Raw genomic sequence first — 23,784 nt, forward strand, 5'->3', positions numbered from 1 at the left:
TACTTGCTTCTTATCTCTGGTGTAGGCAACATTAAACTCTGTTTCCTAGTTACTTGGTATAAGACAATAGCCTACATCCTGTATGTTTCTTAGAAGTTTAATAGGGTTCCCTAGTGAGAAAAATCAGTCATCGCAGACAGGTTTGAAAGACAAGATGTTTATCTGTTTCTGCAATTCAGTGCTGTACAATCAATCAATCTAGTATTTGATCAGGTATAGATCATTCACGGCACCCCATGGGCTTACATGATTGGCATGCCTCCTTATCAATTTTGATAAATATTTCTCAACATTATCTGCCATGTGTGAGGCAGCCTTCCCCATCTGGCACCCTCCATTTGTTCTTAATTTGTACCCTGCACCCCCACCCCTGAGGTGTACTCATCAACATCAGCCAGTGTGGCTCATTGGCCCATCTTGGCTAAGGTCAAGGAATACAGTACAGTGGTGCCTCGCTTAATGATGTTAATTGGTTCCCCAAAAAATATTGCTATGGGAAAACATCGCTAAGCGAAACATCATTTCCCATAGGAATGCATTGAAAACCGGTTAATCCGTTCCAATGGGGGGAGAAAAAAATTCACCAAAATTAACGAAGACTCAGAACAAAGCCAAATTAAGTTTGCACAGGTTTTGCAAGGTGCATTAACGATCCCAAGCATTTAAAACCGTTTTTGAACATTTTAAGACACACTTAAAATTGCAAAAACGGACATTGTTAAGTGAAACAGGGGGACCTAAACTGTCATCGCTAAGCAAGGCAAGGTCCCGAACATCGCTATGCAAAATTTCCCTATAGGAAACATCGCTAAACGGAGCGCAAAATTGCTCAAAAAAACCCATCGCTAAGCGAATACATCGTTAAACGAGGCAATCGCTAAGTGAGGCATCACTGTAATGGCATTGGGATTCTGCAGAAATGGTTTTGTGGCTGGATAGCTTTAGTGAGCTAGATATCTGGCTGCAGGGCCAGAGGTTAAGAGTGCAGTCCCTCAGTGTGTGTCTCCGAAGAGCAGCATGTGTGGCCTTGGGCACGCTGCACAGCCCCAGGATGTCCCCAGAAGAAGGGAATGGGCAAACACTTCGGAGTGTTTTCCACCTGGAAAACCATGGAAAGAGTTGTCAATTGACAGCACAGAATTATTATTAGAAATGGTTTCAAATAGTAAATATGTGAAGAAATAAGGGATAGGTTTTGCTTATCCGTTGAACCTATCCCTTATACCTGTACTGTGATATCTTAATTTCACCTCTAGCCTCCTTTAAAGGTGTGTTGTAAGGATGAGTGAAGTGATGGATGTGAAGTGCATGCATGACTTCGTCTCCTTCCTTCCAGCTATGACATGGCCCTAACCCTATATCAAATCCAGACAGCTTCGTCTTTTAAACTACAGTTTGAATTTTATTACACAGAAGACTAGTTACAGAACGACCAAATTCTACAAAATAAAAAGTGTGTCCCGTGGAGGAAGGGGTATTCAAAAGAATGGGTAGGGTCCACAATTTGATGTTTAAGTCCATTTTGATCTCTCTGTCCACTTGCCCAGATTGCAGACGGAATTCTGTTTCTGTTCTAGTGGAGATGAGAAAACTGCAGGGAAAAACACACACACGAAACCCTCTGCCCCGATCGACCTTTCTGGGTGTGTGCCATTTCAGTGCAAAGGGCTAGAAGAAACATGTTCTTAAAAAGAAAACAGACCAACAAAAGATAGTATCTACTGTACACATGTTGACCTATTTTGGTCCAACCCCCAGAGCCGGGCAGGTGTGAATGAATCACAGATAAGGATTATACCCCAGCCCCTGGAGGGGTGAAGTGTTGCCTACCCTTGCTTAATGTAGGGGGTAAGGCAACTCCTAGAGGTTGAGATGGGTTGTACCCTCAGTCCCCCATTTAAAAATTTTAATTTCAAGGCCCCTCGATGGAAGTGTAATTTCAGCACATCTCTTCAGCCGCGTTTATAGTCTTCAGAACTACATTTTTGCAAACCCAGGTATGACCAAATAATGGCTTGGAGACATACCTGTTTTTCCCCCTTTTCCCGCTCACCTGGCCTGTTTTCAAACGAATGTAACCTGAAAATTCTTATGGTTTTGAAGGGGGAAAAAGCCGCCCCCCCCGGCCAGCTTAAAAAAGTCCAGTAGGTGGAAATGTAGCAAAGCTGCCCCTCAGAAAGCCAAGGAGCCTTTCAGAAGTAGAAGGGAAAAAATGGGAGGGGGTTATCCTGTCTCCAACCTACTGTAAATGTGGTTCAGGTGCTTACTTAAGTCTCATCTACATCCCAGACTAATGCAAGCTTAACAATCATGTTCAAGGATAACATGGATTCTTTGTGGGTGGTGGGTAGAAAGATGTAGAGCTTAGGGCTAGATGGTTTGGTGCATGACGCTGATGCCCCTCCCTGCGATAACCCCACACGACATCTCTCCAGACAGCTGTGAGAATCCTGGGAAGAAATAATGCAATCGCATGCTAGGATAGCCAAGCATTTCTCCTATCTGCGGACGGTAGGGCCGATTGTATCACTAGACGAGTATGAGAGGGAATGGTTAATTAACTGGAATAGGGGGGAAAATACCCTTTAAGATTTTGTTATGGCCTCCACAAGGAAAAATAATAATGCAATATGTGCACGTCGTCGAAAGAGGCTGGAAAATACCCCATGCTAGAGCCTTGCTGGATAGCTCAGTGAGTTAAATATTTGGCTGCAGAGTTAGAGGTTGCAGGTTCGATTCCCCGCTGTGCCTCCTGAGAGAAAAGTCAGCCTGTGTGCCCTTGGGCAAGCTGCACAATCTCAGGATAGCCCCTGGAGAAGGGAGTGGTGAACCACTTCTGAGTATTGGAAACCCTGAAAAAGGTTGCCATAAAGGCAGAACTGAGTTGAAGCCACATCCTCCTCTTCCTCCTCCTCCTCCTCGCCTTGAACTCTAGTTATTATCTCTAGTAATTGTGCTTAGAGGCTTAGAGTTGCAGGGCTGAAAAACAGATATAACAGCTACTGGTACAGTAACTAGCACTGGAGATAAATCAAACACCCTTCGTAGCCGTTAAGAGTGAATTCTTTATCTCCACTGTGAACCCAGCATCTTTGACTTAGATGTGCACATAGAGGCAACGCAAGTGCTGGTTTGTTTGTTTTTTGGTTCATTTGCTCTCTCTCATCCTTCAGGCCAGGCGAGTGCCTCATACAATTTATTTGTTAAACTGCACATGGGCATTTATAGGTTCTTCTTCATGGCCTCTGTGAAATCACACTAATGGGTTAAATCTGCGCATGCGCAGAGGCCTCGGAATATTCTAGAGCTTAAAGTTACACTTTTGGCTCCGCCCCCTAGGACCTCATGGTCCGCCTGCCCTAAAAGTTAGCTCAGTTTCATTTTTTCGCTGCTGCAGTTAGGTCTAGCTAGAGCTCCGTGAATTCATTGGAAATCATTTGAGAATTTCTCTTCTTTTTGGCTCCGTTTCATGAACATTTTTTCCTTAGGTTTTACAAACCGGACTCCACTAAGGGAGCAAAAGCAATAGTGGTGAATGTGGCATGGATGCTGGCCAATAGGCACTTATCAAATTGTGGCACCCCCCCTTCCTTCCAAAGCACTGCAAATATTCCTTTAAAGATAGCAACCATGCCATTTTGAACCACCCCCATCCCCAGCAAGCCTGAAATTGGTAGGATCCGTCGCTGCACCAAACGCTGTGAAACGCGGTGGAATTTGTTGTTAACAAGATCAACCGGAGCTGCCATTATTTTCTGTGTGCTGTGTCTCTCCCCCCAAGACCGCTTAACACTTAATATTTTTTTTTTACTGCTGGATCAGGAACTGTTAGAGATTGGTCACAATAGTGAAGGACTGCTATATGTGCTGTAAAAAAATGAGGGAGCAGGCCCCTTAATGCACATTTGAAACATACATGGGGATTGGAACTAAAAAAAACTGAGGAAACTGCCCAAAATGCAATGTTTCCAGGAAGGTCAAGGGATGCATAACACCACACGTAGACCTTTTCTGCAGCCTGTGGCAGCCCCCCCTTTCTTCTTCCTCTTTCTATTGGGAAAAAAATGAATTGTTCGTTGGCTGAATGGAGCAAAAAGCACAATTTGTTTTGGTGGGGGATGAGGACAAGTTTAGTTTCTTTCTCCCCTCCCCCACCAGAAATAAGGTTCTGGTCACGTCCATTTTTTGTCAAGAGGGAAAGGGTTAGCAGAGAGTCCGTGAAGGTGCCTCATGACTGGGCCTTCCAAGCTCACTTGCTGTCTTCAGGTACGGCAGTGGACTCTGGACACCTCCACTTCCCCAAAGTTGAAGAAAGCTTCAAAAAGCAAATCAAGCTGCTTATATACCACCCAATGGTGCTTCAAGCACTCTCTGGGCCGTTTACAAGTTAATTACTGCCCCAACAGCGAGCTGACTACTCATTTTACCAACCTCAGAAGGATGGAAGGCTGAGTGAACCTCGAGCCGGCTACCTGGGATTGAACCCCAGGTCGTGAGCACAGTTTTGGCTGCAGCGCAGCAGTTTAACCGCTGCGCAAGAGCTAATTGAGTTGGACCAAGGGAAGGGGTGTGTGGAGGGACTGGAGGTAGAGCCACATTGTCTTTTGCCACACAGAAAGAGAGACTAAACAAGCAACTCCCTGATACTAAGACAGGGGTTCCCAACCTTGAGTCCCCAGATGTTCTTGGATTACCATTCCCAAAAATCCTGGCCAGCACAGCGAGTGGTGAAGGCTTCTGGGAATTGTAGTCTAAGACCATCTTGAGGGCCCAAAGTTGGGAATCCCTGTACTAAAAGATACCAGCACAAGGATACCAAGCATCTCTACATCTCCTGGAATGGCTCGTCCCTCCCATCTTGTGCAAGGAATTAAAGATCTCGTGAAAATAGGGGAGCCGGTTGGCTGAGAGGTTCGAGCTGAATCCAGGGATAAATGAGAACAACAGATGGCTTTATGGAAGAGTGAAAAGGACAGGAAAGGGTTTCCCCTATGACTCGCCACAGTCACGATGGCTATCACCTTCTTGTGTCTTTAAGCTGACTGGATTCTGGGGGGACTTGTGGATGTTTGAGTGAGTAGCAGAAGTTCAGGGGGTCTCCAAAACACCCAGAGACTAATAGAAGGAACTCAAATGGCTGCTGGCCTGTCTTGGCATGTTGGCATTGGGGTAGATGTTCCCACTGCTGGAATTCCAGTAAGGAGAGGGGCTCCCAAAGAAGCCGGCCGAGGAAGCAGGCATCTGCGTGGTGTGGCCCAGGCCGAAGCCCACCTTCTGCTGGTGATAGGGGGGAAGATAAGGCAGGTCCGTGTGGTGGTACTTGTAAAGGGCAGGATCCCCCGGCTGACCCTGCTGGGCTTGGTTGATGCCTTGGAAGTCGAACTTGTAGGCGTAGCGCTTGCCGTGGACTTTGGTCATGATGCTCTTGTCGTAGTAGTAGCGCAGCGCCCGGCTCAGCTTGTCGTAGTTCATGTTGGGCTTACTCTTGCGCTCGCCCCACCGCCGCGCTACTTCGTCGGGATCCGTCATCTTGAACTCGCCGTTCGTCCCCTCCCAGGTGATGCAGTTGGCATTGCTGCTGTCCGACAGCAGCTCCAGGAGGAACTGCCACAGCTGGATCTGGCCACTGCCTGCCAGGGAGACAAGAGATGGGTTAGCAGCCCTTTGCTCCTTGCCAGGCCAATGTATCTGACATTTCCTCCAGACTTGTTTTGCTGCCAGAAAGGAGGTGGGTGGAGAAAGGGGGTGGGTGGGAAGCCTGTTTTTTTATGATGCTCTTCAGCAATTGGATGGACCTGAAAAGGCAGGTCAAACTGTAAATGTGAATGCTTTTTTCCAACTTTGTATTCCAAATGTTTTGAGTCAACAACTCCCAGGATCCTTGACTACTGGCCCTGCTGCCTGGGAACTCTGGGAAATGTAGTCCAACAACATCCTTTGCAAATCAGCCTTTCCAAACCTGGCGCTCCCATATGTGTTGGGCCACAACCCCCGGTGAGCTGAGGACTTCCGGGAGTCACAAATCCAACCCATTGGGTGCCATCAGGTTGGATGGGGTCACTGCAGGTCACAGCTTGACTTGCTACATCAGTTGGAGGGCTTTACCACCGTCTGTTTGCTGCATTCCACTCACCTTCTAGCTTTGAAATAGCAGCAGGTCAGGCAAAAATCCAACAGGTTAAGCTCCCCCTTGCCATCGCTTTGTGAAAAGACGGGGCATACCCTTCCAAATCCTACTATGTCTACCCACAGCTTCCCAGAAGATCAGAAATTTGGACCCACCTGGGTTTGCCAAGCGGCTGCTAGTGGGTCCCAGCACTTGATATGGATCTGCTGCAAACAAAAGGAGAATCAGCAAGAGGGCAGAGTCAAGAAAGGTTCTCTTCCCCATCCGCCTCTCCCCATCACCTGCCATGCCTCAGTGTATTTGGAGCCTGTCTCTTGCCTAAATTGGGCTAAGGTGATACACCTACATTCAGGGCTATACTAGTTCAGAGATTGCTTCTAAGGCTCAATGGATGAATTTGACTCTAAATGGAAACAAATCTCTGCACAAAAGAGACAGATCACAGGTGGAAGGCTAGGTCAGAATCCTGACATTTATCTTCACAGAGAAACATATATGCACACAGAGTACAGTAAGACCTCTATATCCGTGAGACTGGTATCCACATTTCACTTATCCACAATCTGAAAATTGATTGATTGATTGATTGATTGATTGATTGATTGATTGATTGATTGATTGATTGATTGATTGATTTGATTTGATTTGATTTGATTTGATTTGATTTATACCCCGCCTATCTGGACTACCAGACCACTCTAGGCGGCTTCCAATTCAAAATCAGACAATAAAACACAGGTAAGTACATGACAATTCAATAATAGCTACAATGAAAAAAAGAATAGGGAAAAGTAAGAAAAAAAATCAAGGTAAGTCAGAAATACATATTTCCATGGTGTGATTACCAGACTTGGCCAATAGAGGGAACCAGAGACCATGCTATGTACAGGAATCATTATTATCCGAGGTTTTTAGCATCCACAAGGGCAGCTTGGAACCAAGACCTCATGGATGAAGCAGTCCTAGTGTGTGTGTGTGTGTGTGTGTGTGTGTGTGTGTGTGTGTGTGTGTGTGTGTGTGCGCGCGCACACACACACACATTCTAAAAGGAAGAGTATTCAGAAATAAGAATCCAGACTTCCAAACCAAGCACAGGTGGGTACAAAGTAACAAAACACAGCTCGCCATTTTAGAAAGGATAAAACCTAACCACTGGAGAGTCGTCACATTCTTGTAGATATTGTTGTAGATAGGGAGCTGAGTTCAAAACACCATCTTGGTAGGGTTGATTAATTATTTCATTTACTAAATGTATTTTAAATAGCTTTTTCCCCACCAGCACTTTTATAGAAATGTACTTTTGACACTTGCCAAAAATCTTTTCCTGGACACAGTGGCTAAAATCCTGAGCTCAGCGTAGCAAATCACACTAGAGTAGGCCCACTGAATCAATGGTGATTTGGCGAGTCATCTCCTCTGTTCATTCCATTGAATCAAATGGACCTGCTCTAACTATGACTTCCAGCACTAAAGTAAATCACAGAGTAGGTCCCTTTGGAATCAATGGAACTAAGCATCAGGATTTGGGCCGGTGAAATCAAAACTCCTATTCTGGTAGGCCGTGGGTCCTGCTTTACAGGGGAGAAACCTGTCTTTGGACAGCCGTCCAACACCAGTCTTTTGATGGAAGCCATCCCATCCGAGGGCTTTTCCTGTACGAATGGTTTAAATAAAAAGAAACATAAGGGAGCGGAAGCAGCAACCTTGAAGCTGGCTATGCGCATGAAGCAGCACTAGGAGAGAAGATAGAATGGGCACAGAAGCCAGCTGGACAGAGTCGGCCCCTGTCTGAGGAAGTGTGTGGTATTTCTATTTAAATACAGTGGTGCCTCGCTTAATGAGCGACCGTATGGAGGATTTTCACAGAACGGTGAGTTTTAAGCCCATAGGAACGCATTAAACGGGGTTTAATGCACTCCTATGGGCTTTTTCTTTTCACATAGCGACGGATCCGTATAGCGACGATTTTGGCTGCACGGATTATTGTCGCTATGCGGGGCACCACTGTAATAGTAATCTTTTCTAAAGCTGGCTGAAGAGCACAGTGGTTTAGGGATCTGGCTGTGGAGTTGCAAGTTCCCCTGTTCCTCCAGGGAGAAGAGCCAACCTGGGTGGCCTTGGGCAAGCTGCAGCGTCCCAGGGCACCCCAGAAAAAGAGAACGATAAACTGAGTATTCTCTACTTGGAAAACCCTGAAAAAGAGTCATCATTAGTCAGAACTGACTTGACATTATTGACTTGACAAGCCTTTGAGAATACATTGACTTGACATTATTATTATTATTATAAGTCAGCCATGTGCTGAAGCACAAAAGAAGGGGAAAGTCATGGCCAAACAGAGTGTGAGGTTGGGAAAGTTGTTTATTATTATTATTATTATTATTATTATTATTATTATTATTATTATTATTATTATTATTATTATTATTATTATTATTATTATTATTATTATTATTATTATTATTATTATTATTATCATCATCATCATCATCATCATCATCATCATCATCATCATCATCATCATCCCCACCACCACCACCACCACCACCACCATCATTCTTTGAATGTACATCTATCTGTGCATATATATTGACCTCGGAATGTATGCAAACTGATCTCCACTTTTTGATATTGTATTTCTCCTTTTTTGAAAACAGAGCCATCCTAGCCCAGCATCTTCCCACCATCTCCAGAAGCAAAATCTGTTTCTTAAGATTTTCATGTAAATATGTTTACGACCATCATTCCATAAAGCCCATATTTCTTTTTTAAAAAACAGAATGGGAGTCTGATTAGGAGCAAACACATGAAAAACCAAACCCACCGTACAGTCTGCTCTTCTTTCCATAATATGGGAGTGGGCAAAGGGTGGCTTCCAGATGTTCTTGCACTACAATGCCCAGCATTCCTCAACTCTTCTGCTAGCAGCTCATGAGAGCTACAGCCTAGAAGGGACTTTGCCTGTCCTTCTTTAATAACTTGATCTCCCAAAGTTGTGGGTGGAGATGGAGACAGCAGCAACTCCAAAGGTTTAGCATGCAGTTAAAGCAAGGGTGGACATAAAGCAGCCTTCATCTGTTCCAAGACTACAACACCCAGCATTCATCCTTACTGGCTATGCTGGTTAGGTTGGATGGGAGTTGGGACCCAAAAGCTGCATTTATTGAAACGGCATAGGAACAGAGGCTGTTTTCTCATTTTTAATTTTTTTTTTATTTTTAAAAAGCATGCAGCTCTAAGGCATCTCTACTAGAAATGCTAGTTTGTTGCGGGTGTACAATGGTACCTGGTGCAACACGTGTAGAATCTGGAGTCCGCCCCACTCCTGCGTTCTGCGGCAGGGAACCTGAAAGGGGGAAGAGAAGAAATGAGAGCCTTAAAGAAGGCACAACACGAAGATGTTCGTGGAGGAAAACTGGATCCATTCACCGGAAGTGCCACTGTTTCCTTTGACAGATAGGAAGGGTCCATCCAGAAAAGGGGAGCTGTCAAATCTGCTCTGGCCCTGCCCTGCCCTTAGGCAGAAAGGGTCAACGGCGTCAGGCACTGGGAGGCAGCCCCCCAGGTGTTGGGAGAGGGAAGTAGAGGGAACCCCAAAGCTTTCCCTGCACACCCTAAGCCAGCCGCCTGTCTTGGGAAACACAAACCAACAAGTACGTAGTTCTGTAGCATGTGCTTTCTTTGGCTTAAGCTTTTCTGGGTCGTAGACCCACCCCTTCTGATGCAAAAGTGGGCTACGGGCCCTGAAAACTTTCGCCAGGTCAGGCTCCTAAGTCACAAGACACACTGTTTTTTTAAATGCAACAGATTTAATACAGTTATCCAGCTATTTCTGAGATGCTATGACTTGTCAGTCTTTAGCATAAATCAACTGCTAGTCCAGTACAGTTTTGTACATAGAGCAGAAGTGGGTGTCCTCTCGTCCTTCTCCTTATGCGGCAAAATATTTTGTGACAGACTTTGCCTATCGTCTGGTATCTGTTTTCCATGTCAGCCGCAAAGATTTATTTTATTTTATTTAAAATATTGTTACCCTAGCTTTCTCCTGAAAAAAAGGTCTCAAGGCACTTTACCTCGTGAAAAGCCACAATATTTAAAAGCAAAAGCAGCAAGTGTACAAATATTTGAAAAGAATTAAATAAATACTATACTAAAAATGGTAAAATGGAATCGGTACTAAAAGCAACAAGGCACAATTCATTTAAAAACAAAAAACCAAACAGAAAAACTCCTCAGACAGCCAGTTGCCAAGGAAAAAGCCTGCGTGAAAGGGAAGGTCTTTGTCTGCTTGCAGGATAGCCAAGATGGGGCCAGCCTGGCCCTTTGGGTGTGTGTGTATGTGTGAAGTTCCTGAGTCTGGGAGCAGCAGCAGAGAAGGTCCTCTCCACCAAGCACAGCTGTGAAGGCAGTGAGACCAAGAGAAAGGCCTCACCTGATTATCTCAACAACCTAAGTCGTGCTTGAAGGAAATAGCTCTGTCCTCCTTCTGCTTTTCAGCAACTTATGGACTGGTATGAAAGAAAGGAAGGACAAGATTCCCTGGAAAAGACCCTGATGTTGGGAAAGTGTGAAGGCAAGAGGAGAAGGGAATGACAGAGGACGAGATGGTTGGACAGTCTCATCAAAGGGACCAACATGAATTTGGCCCAACTCCGGGAGGCAGTGGAAGACAGGAGGGCCTGCCATGCTCTGGTCCATGGGGTCACGAAGAGTCGGGCACAACTTAACGACTAAACAACAACAGCGAAAGGAAGGACATGTGATACTTTTATTAGACCACTGAAAAATCCACTAAAAAAATGGCTAGTTTCCGACCTATGCTAGTTTTCATCAACCCTATATTGTGGATAGTGCAGGGGAAAAGTCCATGTTTTCCCCCCTGCACTAATGGGAACCTTTTCTGGCCACGTAGAAATCTGTTGCAAAAGAAGGCGATGGGGAAGAGGGAGAAGCTGGATTTCTGGCATCCCTTCGTTCGGTGAGCTGGGAGAGAGAATCGAACAGTCAGGGTGGAAACGGAAACCTTCGGACTGGGGTTCGCAGCCTGCCTTTTGGAACTCACTTTTACGAAACAGGCGTGGCGTGGACATCTGGCATGATTTCGGGGAGGACCCTGGATTGTTGTTTTTTCTTCTTCTTCTGCACTACCCATAATGAATGGGTCCACCACTTGATGAAGACCGGTATAGATTGAAAGCTAGCTTTTTCTTGGAGTGCTCTAATAAAGGTATCACCTGCCCTTGCTCTTGTACTGGGTAAGGACCACGTGGCTTTATTTGTTGGTATCGACGGATATTCTAGCAGTAGCTTGCAGCCATTATTAGTGGCCCCTGATAGATGCCCTCCCTTGCTATTTACAGATCTAGGGACGTGCCTTCAAAGAACACAGAAAAACAGAAACTTTGGCATTTATTCCTGCACAGTTGGCGGTAGAGAAACTCTTCCCCACGGTGCACATCAACAAACGCTACCTTTGGGAGTTGCGCTGATAGGGCTGCCGCCCCAGCTGCTCCGACGGATCTCCTCATATGAAGATTCTGCAAGAAGACGTCCCCGTTAGGCAGAGACACAGGTTTTGGGTCAAAGTATAACAGCTATAGCAAAGATGAGAAGCCCAGTCTTGGAAAATAAAGGGAGGCAGCGGCATATTTTATGAATATTCTTCACAGCTACTTGGGTTGAACGGTACAGAAATGGAAGATCTATTTGCTTCCCCAGGAACTGAATAATTAAAGGCCGTGGAAGGCAGCTGCTGTACCATGCTCAAAAGGAAGCCATTAGAGACAGAAGCTGCCAGGGAGAACATCAAATCTTTTCCATGCACTGTAGAAGTAGATCCACTCCACCCCCAAGAAGAGGAGGACTGATCAAGCCAATAACCAGGCCTTGTAGTTAGCTCTCTGTAGCTTGCTCTCTAGTAACAGTGTCCAGTAGGATCACTGTATCCGCGGATCAGTATCCACGATTTCACATATCCGTGGCCTGAAAATATAAAAAGAATATATATACTGTATATTTCCAAGATGTATTACCTGAACTAGCCACTAGAAGGAACCAGACCCTACAGTGTTTGCTATTATCTGCAGTTTCCGCCATCCACAAGAGAGCTTGGAACCAATCCCCTGCAGACATTGCAGTCTTACTGTATTACAGTTGCAAGACATTGTTCCTATTCCATCCACAACTATCCTATTTGTTGTCATCATTATCTCCTTTGCTTAAAGGGCAATAGATTTCTATGGTTAACTTACCGGATTTGACCTGGACTCTTGGAGGGGGTGGCGGAGGTTGCTGGGTAATGACGGGTGCAGGTGGATAAGTAAAAGTAGGGCTGCCTGTGCAGGACGGGAAACAAGCCAACAAATAACGGTGGTTAGCAGGCTTTCCACTAGACCAAAACGTGCAAACAGAACGTTAACTGAATGCATCAATGTTAAAATCCTTACTTTCACATTAAATGAGGGGACAAGCCAAATGAGCCATCCACACATTTCACACATTTTAGCATCAAGATATTTTTTAAACATTTGTTGCATTCCTCCCATTTAATATGAAAGCAACTGTTGTAACATTAACGTGTAAAACTGAATCCATTATTTTCAAGGCTTGCACAAGCTCCCCCGTAGATCCTTGGGAAAAGGACACGTCAGCAGCAACCTCCTCCAGTTCCACCTTCCGAAGCCCACCAGACTGGCAGCTGGCAATGGGGACTGAACCCGGCAACCTGGCCCCTCCCTAAAGAGTTAAATTGGCAACCTCATCTCATCAACGCTGGTTGACACGCGGTGGCGCTCCAGAGTTTCAGTTAGCAGTTTCTGCAGCCTGGAGATACCAACAACTCAACGTGGGACCTTCTAGAGCAGTGGTTCCCAACCTTGGGTCCCCAAAGGTTCTTGGACTAAAACTCCAAGAAGCTTTCACCACTAGCTGCGCTGAACAGGATTTCTGGGAGTTGCGGTCCAAACCCAAGGTTGGGAACCACTGTTCGAGAAGGAACAGCCTCTGCTGTTCCACTAAGCTACAGCAGGTTGGAGAGTCATCCTTTAAAGCAAACGGGCCACCAGCCCAGCTATGCCACCCTGCCTACCTCTTTACCAAAGGCAGAAAGCCTTTATACGTATGAAAGTCTTCCTGTTCCTGGAGGTGTTTCCATATTCCAGTGTATCTACATGAATATCCATATTTGACCTGGCTTCTCTATGTATCAGTTGCTGTGTCTTCCCTCTCCCCTTTACCCAACCACAATGGCCTCAAGACATCATTTGCTATAGCCCCATCCCATACACATCATACAGCAGAGAAGATGATCACCTCTCTGTGACATCACAGGTGTCCCATATACTAATATGACACCCATATGATACCTATATGCATATACTTTGAGATCGCGACAGTCTACCTTCTCCAGATGTCCCAAGATGGAGCCACCCCGCCCCGCCAGCCTCCTGTTGGACTTACTCTGGCGCAGATAAGAGAGGTGAGACAGCAGGATGTCTGCATTGTAGGACGAGGTGAGCCTCAAGAAACCTTCCTTGCCGAGTTTACACAACTCCTTGCCATCTATATGCTGGAAGAGGCTGGTTTCGACATCAAGGAGGCCATACTCTTTCACCGCCCAGTCCAGCCACTGGCGGACGTGTTCATGGGTCCATACACTGGGATCTGTTGGAAAGATATGGGTAACGAGGGTTGGGACTGAGCCACTCAGAACGGACACTGAACGAAGCATAAGGCACCTGCACCTGGAGAAATCAATGATGGCAGCAATTTCGAAAGCTATAGTAGAACAGGGTCCGGAAAAACTCCCCAAGTGACATGTGGGCTATTGATAAGATGATGCGGAAAGTAAGCCCCCAATAGCAGAAACTGCTGCATTTGCTGGGTGCTTTACCATCCTATTTTTTAACTTTCTGATTTGAGGTTGCCCACTTACCTGGCTAGATAGATTTTTATCTGCATTCCAGGTCGATTTTCCTTCATTACCTTTTCTGTTCTGGGCCCCCTCCCTCCCTTGTGATGTCTGTCACTGTTCAGGTTTTGAACATGAAATCCTGAATAATATGCTGCTGCTGGCCTGCCAACCGTGCACACCCATTTATGGACATTGGTGAGAGCACCCGGAAGAAATGGAAGGAGAGAAGGACCCCACCATCTTCTACTGACCTGCCGGGACTATGACCCTCTTCTCTTCGCTAGGAGGATTGGCAGGCGGGCTGCTGCGTTGGTTGTTGTATCCGCTGGAATAGGATACCTGGGACGGGTCGACTGTTCCTCCCGCTTTGTTCCTCTGGGTGACGCTACAGTCCACAGGGGATTGTCTGCTGGAGGAGAAGACACAGGAGCCTTAGGAGATCCTCAGGTAATGTATTGTCACTCAGGACCAGGAGCTCAATCTGTCTGAACTCCATATCCTCCCAGTATTTCAAAAATAAATACACATTTGCAAGACCATTCGCTACTGGATCACAACACAACGGGCTGCCCTAGGAGACTGTGTCAACACATTTTACCACCTAAGGCGAAGTTGCAAGGAGTTATCCACCCTCAGAAAACAATAGACATGTTGTCCAAAGAATGGACAGAGAAAAGGCTGGTTTGAATAAAATCCAGTGTATGCTAATATATACTTGTTACGTACCGTCAAGTTGAACCCAATTTACAGTGATCCTAATGGCGCTTTCAAGGTAAGTGAGATATATAAGGAGTGGTTTTACCAGTTCCACTCTCAAGGTTCCATGACTGAGTGGGGATTTGAACCCTGTTCTCCCTAATCTTTCATTCTGTCCACTACACTACTCTGGGTATCCAATTTATATTTACAGGTGTAAAATTAGAGATATTTTATATATTTTAAACAGAATTGCAATACAAGGCTGATACCAGGCAATCTGTGTGCTTGCTAAGTCTACTGTCCAGGTTCTCGCCGTGGTTGGACAACTTCAATGACCTTCATTGTTCTCTTGATGGCTCTTTATCAGCCCTACAGGAATTGGACAGCCCTTTCAAAAGATGGCTCTTCTCTCTGAAACAGGCCATGTTGCCGTTCTGCTATTCATCTAGATGTAGGTCCTCAAGGCCAGCCAAGTTGCTTTGGCTGAATAACCTCAAGCACCCTCTTCTGACAGCAAAAAATATAGTAACAACATTAGCAGCTCACAATTTGCCATCCTTTCACTCCAAATCTGCTGGTTGAGTTTGTAGCCATCTCAATCTGCCTAATGGTAAGGCCAGCCCCAGTTGTTTTAAATCATATCATAGTTCATATTACAGTGGAGTCTTGACTTGAGAACTTAATCCGTATTGGAAGGCGGTTCTCAAGTCAAAAAGTCTGTAAGTCAAGTCTCCATTGACCTACAGTGCATTGAAAACCGATTAATCCCGTAACAGGCTGTTTTTGTTCCATTTTTTTCTGGTCTGTAAGTCAAATCTCAGTCTGCAAGTCAAACCTAAATTTTGCGGCCAGAGAAGACTGTAACTCAAAAAGTCTGTAAGTCAAGCTGTCTGTAAGTCAAGGGTCCACTGTAGCTACAGTTGTTTGTGTAGAGAAGGTAAGGCATGTCCTTGTTAATCAGAAACTGAAGCAAAATCTGCCCATCTCCTCCTTTCAGATGTGTTGGAGAGGAGGGTGGAAGGAATGTGTACCTCTGGGGGTGGGGAAGAGAGAGAGAGAGATTAGGTCACAGGGCTTCTTCTGAGCATGATACCTCACAGTTTATAGTGATGTCTGAATTCTGCCACGGATTCTGCCACTGACAGGCTGTGAAGTCACATCTCCCTTGTGGTGACCTAATAAGGCTACACCGATAAGAAAGCTGAGGGGAAAAACCAATTCGTTTGAAATGTGATGCTGCCAGAAAGACAAAAAAGTGAGTCCTAGATCAAATCGAGTTTGACCTTTCTCTGGAAGCACAAATAACAAAACGGAGGCTGTCCTACATAATGAGAAGACAGGATTATCTGGAAAAAAACAATAATGTTGACAAAGGTGGAAGGTAACAGGAAAGAGGAAGACCAAATACAAGGTGGAAGAAATCACAGGTTTGTAAGAGCTGAACAGGGCTGTTGAGGAGAGGATGTTCTGGAGATAGTTCGTTCACGGAGTCACCGTACGTCAGGAGTGACTTGACAGCATACAGCCATCACAACAACAAGGCTTTAAAGATATGTGAGAGTCTTAAGGAGAAAGTACGCAAGGCACTTAAAGAGTACCCCCAGAACACATACACAAGAAATAAACTCCCTCTATAAATATATTTATGGACATTTGTCAAGGGGAAACTTTACTATAAATATACCCCTTATCCAGGTTCTCCATTAATTGATTTCTGTCCATACTCCAGGATCAACTCACACACGAAGGTTTCCCAGTGGATCCCCAATGGTGGATAAAATCAGATCAGATCAAGTTTAATACGGTCATAGACCAATATCCAAACGCACACGTAAATGTAAAATTCATATATAAAAGCATATACTAAGTTAAAAAGCAGTGGCATAGATCCACAATGGTGGATCTATTCTCCCAGTAAATTCATTCCTCCCTATTTTTCTGGATGTTCCCTTCAGGTGTGATGGGCTACACACCCACCCACCCAATAATAGACACGGTTAATACAAAGTTTGGCTTATTCAAGTTTAGGAAGCCTGAAGCACTCTGACCCCTGTGCACTAGGTGCCCGTTCGTTGATGCAAGGATACTCATGCTCTCTGCTGAGTTGAGGGGAAATGAGCAATTTCCTTGCGGGTTTGCAAGATTGGCCACAAACTTGAGCAGAGAATGTGATCTACAACCCATTACAAGCATTAGGTGAAAAAGCAAGAAGGGGGGTTGCCTCTAAACAGCACCAGCTCCAGAGGGGGCCCCCTCCCTATAGCATAATCAGGGAAGGGCTGCATCACGCCTCTGCCTGTCCATCTCTGATGTTCTGGCCATTGCCCTTTAAGAAGGATGCCAACAGGCTGGAGCAAGTCCAGCAGATGGTAGCAAGGATGGTCAGGGGACTGGAAAGCAAGCCCTGGGAGGTAAGACTGAAAGAACTCAGCATGTTTAACCTTGAGAAAAGAAGACCGAGGGGAGATCTGATAGTACTTTTCATATACTTGAAAGGCAGTCCTACAGAGAAGGGACAGGATCTGTTCTCAACTATCTCAGAATGCAGGACACATCATAATAGACTCAAACTATAGGAAGCAAGATTTCGGCTGAATGTCAGGAAAAACATGTGGTGCCTTGCTTAACGGGTGCCCCGTTTAACGACGAATCCGCATAGCGACAAACATTGCGATGTTTCTAATGGGAAAAAATTGCTTTGCGATGATCGGTAAGCTGTTCTGCTTACCAATTTTCGCATAACGATGATTTCCCAACAGCTGATCGGCGGTTCCAAAATGGCCGCTGGGTTAAAAAAATGGCTGCTCGCTGTGTTTTTGCCCGGATTCCTCGCTTACTGGGCAGTGAAAATGGCCGCCGTATGGAGGATTTTCGCATAAAGGTGAGATTTTTGCCCATAGGAACGCATTAAACGGGTTTTAATGCATCCCTATGGGCTTTTTATTTTCGCATAGCGACGAATCCGTATAGCAACGATTTTTGCTGCACGGATTATCGTCTCTATGTGGGGCACCACTGTATTAGGGCAATAAAACAATGGAACCAACTACCCCAAGAGGTGATGAGCACTCCAATGCTGGAGACATTGAAGAGAAAATTGGACAGCCATTTGTCAGATCTGCTTTGATTTGGATTCCTGCATAAAGCAGTAGGTTGGACTCAATGGCCTTAGAGGCCCCTTCCAACTCTAGCCATGATCATCATGGCTAGCCATGATCTCTAGCCATGATCATCATGGCTAACAAGCTTGATGGGCCTGTTTGCTCCAGTTCCCAGGCTGCCAGCCGACCAGGGAAAATAGCCTTCTTTGCTCTCATGTCTTTAGCAAGTGCTTCAGCTGTGGAGTGTTGGGAGGCATAGCTTTTCGCACACTGGAGGGAGAAAGAAGATGGCTGGCTGATGTTTATGCTTGCTCCATGCCTGTGCATCCTGATGCAATTAGAGGTACAGGAGCAAGGGCAGCCAAATCAGTTGGCATCCATAGATAGAAGACAATGAGAAAATTAGAGAGGAATGTTATAGAGACATAGTACAAACTCTTAGATATAATAGATTTCTGCCACAGTGGTCAATCTGTCTTCTCTACATCATCCAGGTTTCCCTTTACATGACGTGACAAAGAAAAAAGAGGTGGCTACCTATATTTCAGTCTCATAAGCTCTGGAGCTCTCAAAGAAGAAGAAATAGAAATCAACCATATATCTTTCAAAGGGGACTAGGAATCATTTTTCTGGTTGCAAAGGTGTCGGCGTTTCCAAAATATGCCCAGATCCACCCATTGCCTTCATCTTGCTTATTCCCTTCACATCTTCTGCAACAGTCGTTGGGTCCCCAGATGTCCTTGGACTAAAATGCCCAGAAGCATTCATCACTAGCTGTACTGGCAAGGGCTACTGGGAGTTGTAGTCCAAGAACATCTGGGCACCCAAGGTTGGAGACAACTGTCCTACAACATCTGCCCAAACCTAGACCATCTGCTGACCTGTTGGAGCAGTTGACTTGTTCATTCTCTTGTTTCACCACGTGGACCCTGTTAGTAGTGGCCTGCGTTGGCCACTGGGGTTCCTCCAGACCGATGTCTTCCTTGCCACCATAGTCATCCACCGAGGGCAGCTCTGTCTTCAGCAGGTGTGGGGTGGTGAAGGATGGGTCAAATATAGACTGGTCTTCGCTCACAACTGACAGCGCTTCCTGGAGGTGGAAGAGGGGAGAAAAAGAAAAGAAAAGCAATTATATTGACTGGTAAGCGAAAAGGGAAGAAAATAAGAAGAGATGAGCTGGACCAGCCTAGAGTGCCATCTAACCTGACTTCCTGTTTTGTACAACATCAGCTTTGAGATTTCCTTGGAGCCCATATACAACACGTGAAGGCAGCAGGCTGCCAAACTGCACGTGTGAAACAGGGAATCGTGTTTGTTTCTACGCCTGAAAAGAGTTATCTGGCCATGTCTACAGAGATTGTTGTTAAAGCCACCAAGCAGAACTTGGAAACATTATTCTCTGAGGCTGAATTTCTCTGAATGTTCCAGCCAGTGTGGCCATTGGACATGGTGGCTGATGGATTCTGATAGATGTAGTCCAAACTTAATTTTTTTAAGTTCTGCCAGCTAGTGCAATGTAGACGTTTGACTACGTCACTGAGATTTGGGAGATCCAGGGTCACTTTAGACTCGGCCATGAAGCTCTCTGGATGACCTCCAGCCAGTCACTCTCTCCCAATCTGACAGAGCTGTTGTGAAGCCAAAATAGGAATGTCCCCAAGTTCTCCCCATCTTTGACAGAACAGGAACATGCTCCATCCTGCCCTAGGACCCCCCATTTTCATGCAAAACAACTCAGAAGGTATATTTGGGATACGCTGTGGAAAACTAAACTGGCCCGTCTGCTTAAATTGCATTCATAAAACATTTTTATTCAGTTTATCAAAGTTGCCAGTTCTTCCATTGGCCACGGTTCCTTTCCGTTTACTGCAGCCTGATACACACAGATCTGCAGGTGAACCTTCTCTCAGGCATGGGGAGAAATGTGATCATCTGCTAATCCTTTCGTTGCTCTTAATGGTCCAGCAACAGAGGCTGACTACAAAAAACGAACCAGAGCGATTTAGGGACCTGGCTGTGGAGTCAAAGGTTGGGAGTTCAGTTCCCCACTGTGTCTCCTGCAAGGACAGCCAACCTGTGTAACCCTGGGCAAGCTGAATCATCCCAGGGTGCCCCGAGAAGAAGGGAATGATCAACCACTTCTTAGTATTTGCTACCTGAAAATCTTTGAAAAGGGCCATCATAATTTAGAATTGACTTGATGGCACGTACGTAGCTATATAGTGTAGTGAGTAAAGAATGTCAGACTAGGAGTGGAAGACCCAGGTTCAAATCTCTGCTCAGCTGTGAAGTTCACTAGGTGACTTTGGACAAGTCACAGAGAACCTAACTTTCAAGACTATTATGGAGTAAAAAATGGAGGTTGATAGGACACCCTGTATTCTTATCCTGTATTCCATGAAAGATGTTTATTTGTTGTCTTAAAGTATAGTAACACTAATAACCCAAGTTCCGCTCACCAACCCAACAATAAAATACAACATTAAAAGAGCACTTAAAGAAGCCAAGAAAAAATAGAAACCTCAGACAAACAACAGAGGAACAAAATGCACACAATCCTCTAGGAAAACAAAGCCATTACAGTAAATTAGTTTTCAATGCTGCCACAGATGAAAGAGTTTTAACAACGTGCCTGGAGTCAAACAATGGGATGACTTAACAGGCCTCCCTTGGGAACCCAGTTGCCATTTCTTGCAGGTTTTCAAACAATTTGCGATTTTCCCACTTTTCTGGGAAAGAACCAACTCTGTTACTCAAAGCAGAAGAAATCCAAGTGGTGTCCGCCAGTGGCAAGGAAATATGATAATAAATTAAAAGATGAGCATGCTGCCATTCAACTCTATTCCAGAATTCGCCGCCTGAGTCCAGTGACGCTCCCACTGCCTTTTGAGTAGGGCCAGTCTCTCGGAAGGAAAAGAAATGGAACATCAAATTCTAAGAAACACAAAGCAATTTTTTTTTAAGTGTACGTTGCAACCAGAACATCCTAGCAAGTTCCAAGGGGGTTCTGTTTAGTTCTTTCAAAGACAGTCACACAGGTCACGCAAGAAGAAACACCACAATGCTTAGGGATGCCATCCCCTTGCCTTGCTCAACAATGGAATTCTTGGGCACTGACGCAAGCCACGCTCCCTCCCTCCAGGTCAGGAAACAGAGGGAGGGGGCTATTCGCAACGGGTGCTGGAGCTAGGAAGTCTGGACGCGGAAGACTTCCAGTCCCCTCCGGATTAGGGATCAAGAGTCCAGGAGGGACATGTCGGAGGCGTCAAAAGCAAATTTGGGGGCAAGGTCTTTGCTACCATACTGGTGAAACTCGAGGTTGGCTCATTGCAGGAAGATGATGGAGGAGGCTCTGAAGGGGCAGTCGGACAGCTGCAAAGGCACACACCGCATCAAATAGGAAAGAGTCACTTAAACAGGAGCCACCTCCCTTCAATCTTGTCAGGGAAGCACGCCATCCTGCCCCCCCCCCAAAAAAAACGTAGAGCCACACCAGTTGGGCCAAAAAGGTCTGGGATCAGGGAGGGCTGGAGTGCATTTCCCAGCATGTTGTGTGATTGCAGGGGAAGAGATCACATTGGACGGGTCCAAAGCAGTTCAAATGACCTTCTGTTTCTCTGTGTGACCACTCCCCTAGTATGCAAAAGCCATAATGGTTCCATGCCGAGCCCACCTGCTTTGTGTTTTCTTCTGCCCCAGAGAAGAGCAATGGAAGGCAATATGTATCCGTGCTCAACGCAAGTGGGTTTGCACCATTCTAGCTGTGATTTTTTTTTTTGCACACTTTAGATATTGGCAGCCTGGATCCAAGACCTGGTTGCCCTGCCTTTGTGATGGCTTTGTACCACATTTGCCACCTATACTTCCTAACTAGACACTGACTACACTTCCCAGTCTACATCTGCCTTTTTGAAGACATTTGCTTGGCCAGAGTCAATGAAACTTGTCTTAAACTTGGCCTAAATAAAGGCAACCACCACCTCCTTAGTACTTGCCCATCAAACTGTCATTAGAGAAATTGTAGGCAGAGTGCGGTCCTCTTGGACCATAACTCCCAGCATTCCTCTCTGTTGATAACACTGAATAGGCTGCTGAGCATTGTAGTCCGGCAACATCTGGAGGAGCACATTCTGACCACAGTAGGATTAAAGATGTAGAATCAGGGGTATCTTCAATGCTGGCTACCCTCTAGCCCCCCAAGCTTGGAGGTCAAGGATGGAAGATGAAGGAAATGTAAGTTTTACAACCCAAACCAGCTGAAATTCCTTCTTCTTCTGCATCTGTGGATCTCAGACTTCATCCTTCCAGAAAGTTTGACTTTGGCTTTCATGAACTCCAACCTGTGTGGCCAACGGTCAGTGATTCTGGGAGATGAAGCCCAGAACAGGAGCTCCACCTATTTCTTCATCTGGCCACCCTGTCCCATCAACCATAGATGGTACCTCAGTCAGCTACTGAAGAGGCAGGACCAACTCTGCTTTTCTCACATGCCTGTACAAAAAAAACTGGGTGAGGGTTACAGGCAGGATTCAAAGTGGATGTGTGCCAGCTGGAACACCAGTTCTTGACTTGGCCAGTATTTGCACATAGGACTGATCCTGTCATTAGACAAAGTGAGGCCTTGGCCACAAGAGTCAGACAACAAATGCTGTGGAGGCTGCAATGGTTGTTAGGTCTCTTATTTATGGTAGGACAGGAGAGATGGAGCATGTCTAGATTCGGTTGCCAGCTCACTGGGCTCCAATGGGTGGAAACTGCCAAAAGTGAGGGGATGCGTCTGGTCTGTCTCAGGTAGCAAAAATAGATCTGGTCAGAGGCTGATAAACCAGTTCTGAGTACTGTACACCTAGAAAACTTTGGAAAGGATTGCCACAAGTCAGGATTGACCTGACAGCACATCATGATCCTTAAGAGGTAAACGAAGAAATCTGTTTGAGATATTGGAAGCAGTAAAACAAAACAGTTTCCTATATTATTACTGTTGTTTTTATTTTATTATATTGTTTTTACTTTTACCTATTACTGTTAGCCGCCCAGAGTAGACTTCGGTCTAGATGGGCAGGGTATAAATAAATAAATAAATAAATAAATAAATAAATAAATAAATAAATAAATAAATAAATAAATTTCCCCCAATTTGTGCTGCCTATGCTCAAAGATGTTGGGGTTTTTTGCAACATCGCATGCTGCCTTTAGTAGGTTTGGCTTGGAGGGACCTTTCCTGGCATGGGTGACTATCAATCTATCCAGCACTAACCAAGTATTTTTTCCCAGCCTCGGAATTGAAAGAGGCCTACCTCTCTGCTCATTGCTTTCCCCATCTCTCTAGGATCTATTGAAGTCTGTTGCTGGAAGCAGTTAAGTCTGTTTGTCCGTTTGCTGTTTGATCTGTCCGGTTGTAAGTCATGAAACCTTTGGATTCTTTCTCATTCTAATATCTCACAGTTAATTATTGAAACTGTAAATGCCAGTTAATGAGAAAAGGGGGTGGTCTACTCTGGGAAACTTGAAGCTATTCTGTTCTGTGAATCCTTGCACTTCTGCTACGCAGGGATTAAAATGGAAATGAAAATTCAAAGACTCTGTAACAAAAGACATCTTGATAAAAGGTGGACCCAAGATATTGTGGAAGTCGAGACAAGAGTAGCAAAATACCACAAACCAAATTTAAGGTGTGTCATACTCCAAGCTATGGGCCAGATATATTAGTACAAGAGGCAGAAAATATTTCAGGGACCTCTTCACTCTGTCTCAAACAGTACAAATACAGCAACAAATAAAAGAAAGGAATGACCTGTTGTTTTTAATTTTACCTAAACTCTGCCTACAATGGCTACCTCACTCTGACGTTGGTAGCACTCCTTCTCCATTCCAATGCTCTGTGGTTTCAAAACCCAATTTCTAACCTCAGATACTGTTTGGCAGCAGAGTCCCAGCATCTGGCG

General features: G+C 45.2%; 1 protein-coding gene across 3 annotated transcripts in view; it reads right to left on the minus strand.

Annotated features, from left to right (window-relative positions):
- Positions 1-3,131: 3,131 nt before the first annotated feature.
- Positions 3,132-23,784, minus strand: part of LOC110089096 (retroviral integration site protein Fli-1 homolog) — a 38,934-nt gene continuing 18,281 nt past the window's right edge. Inside the window, exons 2-9 of one of the 3 annotated variants that reach the window (XM_020811910.3) lie at positions 18,721-18,929; positions 14,291-14,445; positions 13,586-13,789; positions 12,379-12,462; positions 11,599-11,664; positions 9,414-9,473; positions 6,283-6,333; positions 3,132-5,630 (exon numbers count right to left, since the gene is read on the minus strand). In XM_020811910.3, the coding sequence (XP_020667569.3) occupies positions 5,116-5,630; positions 6,283-6,333; positions 9,414-9,473; positions 11,599-11,664; positions 12,379-12,462; positions 13,586-13,789; positions 14,291-14,445; positions 18,721-18,929 (1,344 nt within the window). In that variant the 3' untranslated portion in view covers positions 3,132-5,115. Of the gene's footprint in view, positions 5,631-6,282; positions 6,334-9,413; positions 9,474-11,598; positions 11,665-12,378; positions 12,463-13,585; positions 13,790-14,290; positions 14,449-18,720; positions 18,930-23,784 lie in introns of all 3 variants that reach the window. The other 2 variants (XM_020811909.3, XM_020811908.3) reach the window with 2 other exon arrangements.

This window comes from Pogona vitticeps, chromosome 9, assembly GCF_051106095.1.
Source record: "Pogona vitticeps strain Pit_001003342236 chromosome 9, PviZW2.1, whole genome shotgun sequence".
NCBI lineage: Eukaryota > Metazoa > Chordata > Lepidosauria > Squamata > Agamidae > Pogona > Pogona vitticeps.